This window comes from Entelurus aequoreus, linkage group LG22 (genome assembly GCF_033978785.1).
Source record: "Entelurus aequoreus isolate RoL-2023_Sb linkage group LG22, RoL_Eaeq_v1.1, whole genome shotgun sequence".
Lineage (NCBI taxonomy): Eukaryota > Metazoa > Chordata > Actinopteri > Syngnathiformes > Syngnathidae > Entelurus > Entelurus aequoreus.
This window is the reverse complement of record NC_084752.1, coordinates 14,112,034-14,122,915: the sequence shown is the minus strand read 5'-3', so window position 1 is coordinate 14,122,915 and position 10,882 is coordinate 14,112,034. Positions and strand designations below refer to the sequence as shown.

Here is a 10,882-nt window from a genome sequence, read left to right as displayed (position 1 = left end):
ATATGTTTGTATATGGTCACTGCATCCTTTCGAAGATTATTCTACTAAGGACATATGCCCTTAGACAGCTTCAAAAGTGCACCTGTCCATCACAAGCTCTCTAGAGAGTGGTGGCTTTTGCCCCCAGGAAATTGGAATCCTACAGGAATGCAGGTTTGGATTTTAGGAGGAAGTGTAAAGGCATTAGCAACATCTGGTAGGAAGCCCTCACAAGTAGGAGTAGAGGATAGGGATCGGAGGTCACCCGACTCAAACCGATCAGGGGAAATAGATTGACTGGCCAAGCAACAAATTGGGCTTTGTCCAGACTGGACGGCTCCAAGGCTAGAATTACGAAGAGTGGGGGTCTTCTTGTAAAAGGTATTTAAGGACAGTGGTCCAAGAGTACAGCAGCCCATACTCTTTCTCCTGGAAGCTGCAGTTCCAGTCTGAGGCTCGCTGAAACAAATAAAGCTCTTTGTTTGACGATTCCACGTCTGTGTCTTCTTGGCTCATCACCCATCACACGACCAACAAATATACAACAAGCGCTATACAAGTAACTTATTTACCATTTATCACATTTGTGAGATTGTGTGTGTGCGTGTACATATCTTCTCACTTAAAAAAAAAACATATTATAAATGACAATAAAAAATGACCTGCAGTGTGCCAGTAACGTGCCTCCTCAGTCTTCATGAGAGTCGAAGCATCCGACTAATTCTGGCAGCCCTTTGTCTTCCACATTATTAATCGGAAAACGTCAACCCATTTAGCAATTGCTTTTGAAAGCATGTTGGTTGTGTAGTTGTCCTGTGGTGAATTATACTGTGTAGCATTTTCTTATATGATTGTGAACTAGCATGTATTTGGTCACAGAATCCTTTAGAGGATTATCCTATTACCCCGCCTTCCGCCCGAATGCAGCGGATATAGGCTCCAGCACCCCCCGCGACCCCAAAAGGGGCAAGCGGTAGAAAATGGATGGGATGGGATGGAAATATGCCCCTAGATTGCTTTTGGTGCTGAAGTCCATCAAAGCTCGTTCAGAGAGTGTTGGCTCTTGCACCCAGGACATTGGGGAACTTGAAGGATAGCAGCAGTTGGATTTTAGGAGGAAGTGTAAACACAGTAACGATATCTGGTAGGAAGCCCTCACAAGTAGGAGTAGAGGATAGGGGTCGGAGGTCACCCGACTCAAACCGATCAGGGTTTGAGTCAAGCAACAAATCGGGCTTAGTCCAGACCGGCCGACTCCAAGGCTAGAGTTAAGAAGAGTAGGGGTCTTCGTGTAAGAGGTATTTAAGGACAGTGGTCCAAGAGTACATCAGAAGAGTAATCAGGCCCATACTCTTTCTCCTGGAAGCTGCAGTTTCAGTCTGAGGCTCGCTGAAACAAATAAAGCTTTTTGTTCAACGATTCCTCGTTGGCGTCTTCTTGGCTCATCACCCGACCAACAAATATACAACAGTCCATTGTAAACTTTCCAGCATGATCCGCCTTTATCGAAGAGTAGGGGTGCCCAGCTAGCCGCTAGCAGGTAAGAAGTGCCTCCATTTACTAGGGGTGTGGGAAAAAAATCGATTCAAATTCGAATCGCGATTCTCACGTTGTGCGATTCAGAATCGATTCTCATTTTTTCATTAATCAATCCAACCAATCAATACACAGCAATACCATAACAATGCAATCCAATTCCAAAACCAAACCCGACCCAGCAACACTCAGAACTGCAATAAACAGAGCAATTGAGAGGAGACACAAACACGACACAGAACAAACCAAAAGTAGTGAAACAAAAAGGATTATTAACAACAGTATCAATATTAGTTACAATTTCAACATAGCAGTGATTAAAAATCCCTCATTAACATTATCATTAGACATTTATAAAAAAAAAAAAAAAATGAACAATAGTGTCACAGTGGCTTACACTTGCATCGCATCTCATAAGCTTGACAACACACTGTGTCCAATATTTTCACAAAGATAAAATAAGTCATATTGTTGGTTCATTCAACAGTTAAAACAAATTTACATTATTGCAATCAGTTGATAAAACATTATCCTTTACATTTATAAAAGCTGTTTACAAAAATCTACTACTCTGCTTGCATGTCAGCAGACTGGGGTAGATCCTGCTGAAATCCTATGTATTGAATGAATAGATTGATACTGTTGTTGATAATATTCATTTTTGTTTCACTACTTTTGGTTTGTTCTGTGTCGTGTTTGTGTCTCCTCTCAATTACTCTGTTTATTGCGGTTCTGAGTGTTGCTGGGTCGGGTTTGGTTTTGGAATTGGATTGCATTGTTATGGTATTGCTGTGTAGTTTTGTTGGATTGATTAATTTAAAATAAATAAATAAATAAAAAAATAAAAATGAAAAAAATAAAACAAAATAAAAAATAGATTTTTTAAAAATGAGAATCGATTCTGAATCGCACAACGTGAGAATCGTGATTCGAATTCGAATTTATTTTTTCCCACACCCCTAATTTGCACCATACATTATTAAAACCATTGTTGTTGGGGCATATCTTTACTTAAAATGATAAATCATTTAACTTTGCACAATCCTACAAACAGAATCAGAGCTATCCTGGTTAGTTTTTGGAAATTAACTGATAAAGCCTGCTAAGATAAGAGGTCCAACAACTTCATAGACAGTTATTCTCAAACTGTGGTACATGGGGTCCATCTAGTGCACAGGTGTCAAACTCAGGGCCCGGGACATCATTTTATCTGGCCCGCAAACACCTGGAAATGATATGTGTCAATAAAGTACTTAATATTTTCTCACTAAATTTAATATTTTTCATTTTGACAGAAAAATATATGTACTGCTTGAAATTGTATACCTTTTAAACTTTAATAGTATCCAATATTGCAACAAATATTACAGTATACCATCATACTTTCCAAATATGTTTTGTCTAAATAAAAATACTTAACAGCACACTACCCATCAAATTAATACAAATTACAATACATTTTACTTTGTTCTTTACAGTATATTACTGTAAATTGAAAAAAACTACTACTGTTTTTTGCGTTAAAATTCTGTTAATTGAGCTGCCAGTTTTTGACTGTAAAATCTACAATTGTTGTTTTTAACAGTGTATTATTGGAAATGGAAAGACGGTACATTTGTTTTTACGGTAGAAAAACTGGCAGCAGAATAAAAAAAATACTTGTACTGTTTTTACATTAACAATATAATGTTGTAAAAACCAATGCAAATTTAACACTAAAATTCTGTCAACTAAGCTGCCAGCTTTTTCCGTAACCCCCGCCCCAAAAAAAACAGTGGTACTGTTTTTCCATTTACAGTAAAAATGTTGTAAAAAAATACAAAAATATTTTACAGTAAAATCGACAGTCTACTTAACAGTATATATAATTAATAATTAAATCCAGAGGCAAGTTCATACATTATTCGCTGTTACAAGCGGCCCTCTGATGGCAGCCATAACTGCGACGTGGCCCCTCAATGAAAACGTTGGACATTCCTGATCTAGTGGTACTCCAAAAGCCAAAATTTGGCCCAAAATAATAACTATATTGTTGTTAAATAAAACTTGTTTTTTAATGAATATTCAGGCCTACTATGCTACTGCATTTTAATGTTGTTCATAATGGTGGTACTTGGAGAGCCAAGTCTTTTCTGAGGTGGTACTTGGTAAAATAAGTTTGAGATCCACCGTTCTAAGACAATCTGAACAGTTCAATTGCGATCGATTCAACGGCTTTGGAATAAAATGAATGAGAATATGTATTTCAAATGTGAAAAAAGTTTCTGATTGTTTTTGCTCAGCTCACAAGAACGTAACATAAGACCACAGGCAGTTTTCAGTTTAATAAAATAAACGCAATTCAGAAGTTTTTGAAAACAACATTCTTATCTAAAAGGTAATTCTTCTTTTCCTTCACTTGTATTGACATTGTTTGTAACATGATAACTTTAAGTTTAAAAAGATGTCTCATAATGCTCCAAGTAAAAAGATGGCCTCCTGCCTGTGCTTTAGTTGTAAACACAAACAACTGTGTGAGGAAATTAAGCTGGATACTTTCATAACTAAACATTGAAAACTTGCTGAGTGTCTCCTTTTTTGTGAGCAGAGAAAAACCTGCATCAAATACCTAATCAAATACACACATCCTGTATTCCACTTCAATTCAAGGCAATATTTTATGAGTTTTGTATTAATATTATCTTGTTTTGGTAATAAGTCCAACACCAAAGCCAGCATCATTCATGAGTGTGTGAGAGGTAAAAAATGCATTACCAGTATGCCTGTCATTATACAAAGCCTGGGAGTGAATAAGGTATTTTCCTTGCTTCTAATAGCTCTTGGTCATCTCATATTTATCTGGAAAGGGAAGACTGACATATCCACTTCCAACTACAAGCGGCAGTATTCCAGCGTTGGGAACGACATTCCAGGACAGCGTCAGAGTGATGTTCTTGTTGGCCCTGGTGACCCAGAAATCAAAGTCATGTCAGTAACAGAACCTGTGAGTCATTATTACAAATGTCTATGATTTGGTTTTTTTCTGGCAAAGTGACCATTAAATTTAGGCCCTTTTGCACCACAGGAACTTTCCCACAAGTTCCCCCTGAGTTTCCACCAAAAACTACACGGGTAGATTTAGAAGAAACCTTTCGGAGTTCCTCTTAGGTAGGACTTTTCGAAGCTACCCTGAATTATTGGGCACCTCACAATTACAGTTCCATTCGATTCTTGGGGTATATATATATATATATATATATATATATATATATATATATATATATATATATATATATATATATATATATATATATATATATATATATATATAATATATATATATATATACATACTGTATACATACATACATACACTACCGTTCAAAAGTTTGGGGTCACCCAAACAATTTTGTGGAATAGCCTTCATTCCTAAGAACAAGAATAGACTGTCGAGTTTCAGATGAAAGTTCTCTTTTTCTGGCCATTTTGAGCGTTTAATTGACCCCACAAATGTGATGCTCCAGAAACTCAATCTGCTCAAAGGAAGGTCAGTTTTGTAGCTTCTGTAACGAGCTAAACTGTTTTCAGATGTGTGAACATGATTGCACAAGGGTTTTCTAATCATCAATTAGCCTTCTGAGCCAATGAGCAAACACATTGTACCATTAGAACACTGGAGTGATAGTTGCTGGAAATGGGCCTCTATACACCTATGTAGATATTGCACCAAAAACCAGACATTTGCAGCTAGAATAGTCATTTACCACATTAGCAATGTATAGAGTGTATTTCTTTAAAGTTAAGACTAGTTTAAAGTTATCTTTATTGAAAAGTACAGTGCTTTTCCTTCAAAAATAAGGACATTTCAATGTGACCCCAAACTTTTGAACGGTAGTGTACATACATACATACATACATATATACATACATATACATATATATATATATACATATTTTCTTTTTTTAAATTATAATTATTTTAAATAGATTTATTTTTTGAATTGATTAAGAATTGTTACAAATAAGAATTGCGATTAATTAAAAGGTGATTGTTTTTGACACTGCTACTAGTTACCTCTCTGATCACGGCGCCACTAAAAGTCAAAGCTAATGATTTGTTAATATGCAGATCACGACATGTAAATGGTCTATTGTTGGCGGTTTTTGAATGTTTTTTAGAGGGCTTTATGGGTGCAATATATGAATCCCAGTAGCTTCATTGTCAGCCACCTCGTACTTTCCGTAATTTAACAAATTAGAATGCATAAAAAAAGACGTGTGTTCTTGTCTCATATAGGGATCGTAAATGATAGGCAAAATCAAAAAACAAGTACAGTTCATCTTTAAAAAGGTAGGTTTTGCATTAATTAGACACACAATTTGTACAAATATTGGATACAAACTTGCACACAAGCCAGATTACCTCAGCCCGTTTCCATCATCGAAGAAGAAGTACTTTGACTTGGTGTCTTTGAGGTTCAGTTTGTTGTTTTCACCCCGAAGGACAATCTTATCCCAGAGTACAACCTGATTCAGAGACTGACACATACACACACACATAGATTTATTCGCAGTAGAACATTTGGCAGGTGCATGTTTTATCTTGAAAAATGGTCAACATTTTCAGGCGGAGGCTGTTACACCTGCTAGACAAGAGTAGCCTGCTTCTTGGCAATTAACACTGTGTTAAGGACTCTGATCTTCCTACTTACAGTATATTTGTATAGCAGAAACATGACATGCTTTAAACAACATGTGCCATTGGAAAATGTACCAGAAAACCCCCAACATATTCATTACAAACATAACTTCTGCCAACTCAGCTATTAGGTTATGAGGCAACAATTAATAACAGAAATGATTACAAATGGTAAATTTTTTTTACAAAACAAAGACTTGTCTCCATACACACAGGTATCAGTATAACAAGACTTACCTAGTTTTAAGACTTTATCAATCCTGAGATTAGTGTAGATATTAGCATTTCATCATTGTGAGCTTTGTCGCTCAAGAACAATTCACACACTTCAAATAAATAATTTCATATTCTGAGGAATTCTCAAGAGGTAAAATAACTTACATTGCTTTTTGTTGTGTACTCCGCTGACAAATACAGAAAGAGCTGTTTAACGTTCCAGTCAAAAATAGGCTGCAAATGTACAAAAGTTAAGGAAAAAGTACAATTATTTCTGACGGTCAACTTAACTACAAAAAGACAATATCACGGTTATCAAAAATTAAGTTCACAGATAAAGAATAAGTTATAAATTAATTTATTCCTATTAGCAGGCATTCTCTCTGACCTCCAGAGACCGGTTTTGTTTCAATGAAACAAAAATTATTCCTGTCCTTTTAAGAAACTATGTCTAATCTCAATGTATGATGCGGATAAAAGACACCTGTCACAGAAACAGTATCTTCCATTCGAACCGGTCTCATCACCATGGGCAAGACCAAAGAGGTGTCAGAGGACCTCTAGGACAAAATTGTAGACAAGTGCAAGACTGAAATGGACTACAGACTATCAGCAAGACAATTGTTGGGAAAAAGACTACTATTGGTGTCATAATTCATAAATAACATTTTGCATTGGGATGGAAGTCTAATACAAATGACTTTCTAGACTTTACTTAATACCTATTTTCATCAGTGTATTATAATATAATTGAAACATTCAAAACATCCTCATTATACTACATGCTGTGCGAATCTGGAATGGTGCGAGTTTATGACAAAGGATATCAGCTGAGAGGTCAAAAGTGATGAAACCCAGATCACTGCGCTCTCTGGGTCCAGTGAAGTCATCAACATTCTTCCTGTGGGACAGAAAAGATTGGCTGCTTAATAACAATTAGGAGAGTCAATCAAGCTTTATTGCAGACTCCAACGTCCAAGTAGACACACAATCACATACAGTACATAAAACAAACAAAATACAGTATAAAAGGCATTATCACATACTATTAAAAACCGTGCTTGTGAATAATCAGTAAAAGGCATCTAATAAAAAAAAAATATACACACATAAATATATATATATATATATATATATATATATATATATATATATATATATATATAAATATATATATATATATATATATATATATATATGAACTTTAAAAATGCGTCTACACATTATAAAAAAGGCACAGATACCAGTGTTTCCATATATACGATTGGTACCGAACAGAACTACACCTAAGATTGGTTATCTGTATCATAAGATCATTCTCGAACCTCTGCACTCTACATATAAATCTGAACATCAGTTTTCTCAGGGTGGCGTGGAAGGTGTTTATCCCTAAATCACAAATGTTTACAGGAGCGCGATCTAACAAAATCTTGCATGATTGCATCAAATCTTTTCTTGAACTATACCATTGGCACAAAGCCTGCACTATTTTATTTGCATATCACACTGTATGACATACACAACAAATACTGTTGTGTAAGACATCAAAACTATGAATGAACACATGTGGAATTATGTACTTAACAAAAAAATGTGAAATAACCGAAAATATGTTTTATATTCTAGTTTCTTCAAAAATAGTCACCCTTTGCTCTAATTACTGTTTTGCACACTCTTGGCATTCTCTCGATGAGCTTCAAGAGGTAGTCACCTGAAATGGTTTTCACTTCACTGGTGTCATAGTTTTGATGCCTTCAGTGACAATCTACAATGTAAATAGTCATGAAAATAAAGAAAATTAATTAGGTGTGTCCAAACTTTTTGCCTGTACTGTATGTATATATATATGTATATACATATGTATATATATATATATATATATATATATATATATATATATATATATATATATATATATATATATATATATATATATATACATACATACACACACACACACACACACACACACACACACACACACACACACGCTTGCGGCGTGTACTGTACATAAAAAGTTGACTCCCATTAGCTGCATCTTGCGAGCGTTTTTTTGTTGTTTTGTTTTTAAAGCCTAAAAAAAACATGTGTTATTCGCTCATAATGATTGTCAATGATAGGCAAGATTCTACAAAAATAGGGCTGCTGAGCAGATCGAGTTTCTGTACAGATCCATACAGTTTCTAAATAAATACTGTATTACTAAATAATGTTTGTTTTGTTTAATACAATATTGTTATTAAAATAAAGACATCTAAAAAAAAAGAAAACCATGGCACAAACGTCACTGCCATAAAACAAGTTGACAGGAAGTGACGTAGACTTGGCGCATGCGTGGACCGATTGTGTTTTCCGGTACTGACAGTGCACTGAAAAAGTACACTCACAATACCATCATCTCCATGTCCATTAATTTTTCTACCGCTTGTCCCTTTCGCTGGTAAAATACTGTATAAGAAATATCTCAACAAAATGATTTTACACGCTATAAAATGTAATATTTTTAACTTCTCACATGTGTCAAATGCATTTAAGTTACTAACAGGCTCGACTACTGCAACTCACTTCTTGTCGGGATCCCCAGCAAGAACATCCAGAAGTTGCAGTACATACAACATAGTGCTGCTAGGATCCTGATGAGAGTGCGGAAATACGACCACATCACACCGATTCTCAAATCCCTTCACTGGCTTCCTGTTCCACTCAGGATTGAATACAAAGTCTCCCTACTAACCCACCAGTGCCTCCATGGAACTGCTCACCCCCAAATCCTCCACACAACACCTCCGCTCCGGACAGGCTAACCTCCTCCAACCTCCGAGGACAAAGCTCCGAACTATGGGAGACCGGGCTTTCTGCTCCGCCGCCCCCAGTCTGTGGAACGCTCTTCCCTGACCACCTGTGGGCACCACAGACTGTGGATGCTTTTAAAAAAGGCTTATAAACCCTTCTTTAAAAAAAAAAAGAAAAAGCCTTTTGTTAGATATATGTGTGCTAGTTCTAGCTATTAGGCTGTTCTAGTTATTTTATTTTACTATTTATTTTACTCGTTGGAGAAGGTATTTGTGATTCTAGAGTTGTTGTTTTTTCAATGCACTGTAGCACTTGGAGGTTGTTTGTTGTGGCTAACCTCCTCCAACCTCCGAGGACAAAGCTCCGAACTATGGGAGACCGGGCTTTCTGCTCCACCGCCCCCAGTCTGTGGAACGCTCTTCCCTGACCACCTGTGGGCACCACAGACTGTGGATGCTTTTAAAAAAGGCTTATAAACCCTTCTTTAAAAAAAAGAAGAAAAAGCCTTTTGTTAGATATATGTGTGCTAGTTCTAGCTATTAGGCTGTTCTAGTTATTATTTTATTTTACTATTTATTTTACTCGTTGGGGAAGGTATTTGTGATTCTAGAGTTGTTGTTTTTTCAATGCACTGTAGCACTTGGAGGTTGTTTGTTCAATGTAAAGTGCTTTTAGAAATAAAATCTATTATTATTATTATTATTATTAACACTTTTGAGTCAATAATCTAAAACACGTGAATAATTAACCACCAACTGACCAAAGCCAGCTATGATGGGGACATTTTATGTCCAGGTGTTTAGGAAGAAAATCACATTTAATGTGAAGTTATTATGAACAAATTGAACATTTAAAAAAAGGCTTACAGCATGACTTTGGAAACCCGGACGTCCACAGGAACTGTTCTGTCTTTAAACGCCGTGGTGATGAAACATCCAAATGTTAAAGCTGCCATGACGCTGAGAGAAAAGGCGAAAAGGGAGTTCGCTCTCGACAAAACGGTGTTCATCTTTCCTAAACGTTTTCAAACAAAACGTCAAATAGTCAAACTGGTGAGCGCAACTGTGTGAACGTTTGCAGCGATTCACTGAACAAATGTCAAAATGTCACCGGCATTGCTATGTAAAAACCTTTCCTACTAGGTGTTTCAAAATAAAACCAAATAAGGTACGTGGGATTTTCCTCTGCCGCATTGTCAACGTTTCTTAGTTCTTTAAATGTGGCTTTTGGAATTAATACAAATGTTTTTGCTTTAAGTGGGTATAGACCTCCAAATCTGTCCAGATTAAAAAGAACAGATCCTTTACTCTGGTGAGAGGTATGTAACATACTTCCGGTTGTGTACATTAAAATATTTTTGCTTGTGCATTTTGAACGATGAGTAAGCGGAAGTTTTTTTAGTCGATCTTTTGTTGCATGTCTGCCACCATGCGGCGAGGAGGCTTTTAACTAATTCACCACATGGTTTCTTTTATTATAGTCCATCCATCCATCCATTTTTTTTTACCGGTTGTCTCTTTGGGGTCGCGTGGGGTGCTGGAGCCTATCAGCTATATTCGGGTGGAGGCGCGGTACACCCTGGACAAGTCACCACCTCATCACGTTGTTATAAAATACTTAAATGTTCTGTAAGATTCATCCACATTTAAAAAAAAACATATAACATGTATGTCCAAATCTC

At 36.2% G+C, this 10,882-nt stretch overlaps 1 protein-coding gene across 1 annotated transcript; it reads right to left on the bottom strand.

The window, feature by feature from the left end:
• Positions 1 to 2,921: 2,921 nt before the first annotated feature.
• spcs3 (signal peptidase complex subunit 3) lies at positions 2,922 to 10,344 on the bottom strand. Its single transcript, XM_062033497.1, has 5 exons — positions 10,068 to 10,344; positions 7,236 to 7,309; positions 6,574 to 6,650; positions 5,917 to 6,032; positions 2,922 to 4,457 (listed from the first exon to the last, which is right to left on the bottom strand). The coding sequence occupies exons 1-5, from the start codon at positions 10,208 to 10,210 to the stop codon at positions 4,325 to 4,327; spliced, it is 543 nt and encodes a 180-aa protein (XP_061889481.1). The 5' UTR covers positions 10,211 to 10,344; the 3' UTR covers positions 2,922 to 4,324.
• Between the last annotated feature and the right edge of the window lie 538 nt (positions 10,345 to 10,882).

What these genes read in the sequence shown, in the direction of transcription:
- spcs3 (XM_062033497.1), bottom strand. Translation starts at nt 10,210, where the DNA reads ATGAACACCGTTTTGTCGAGAGCGAACTCCCTTTTCGCCTTTTCTCTC. An exon ending in CGGGTTTCCAAAGTCATGCT is followed by an intron (nt 7,310 to 10,067) that starts GTAAGCCTTTTT and finishes TCTGTCCCACAG; the next exon opens with GAAGAATGTTGATGACTTCA. An exon ending in CACTTTTGACCTCTCAGCTG is followed by an intron (nt 6,651 to 7,235) that starts ATATCCTTTGTC and finishes TAACTTTTGTAC; the next exon opens with ATTTGCAGCCTATTTTTGAC.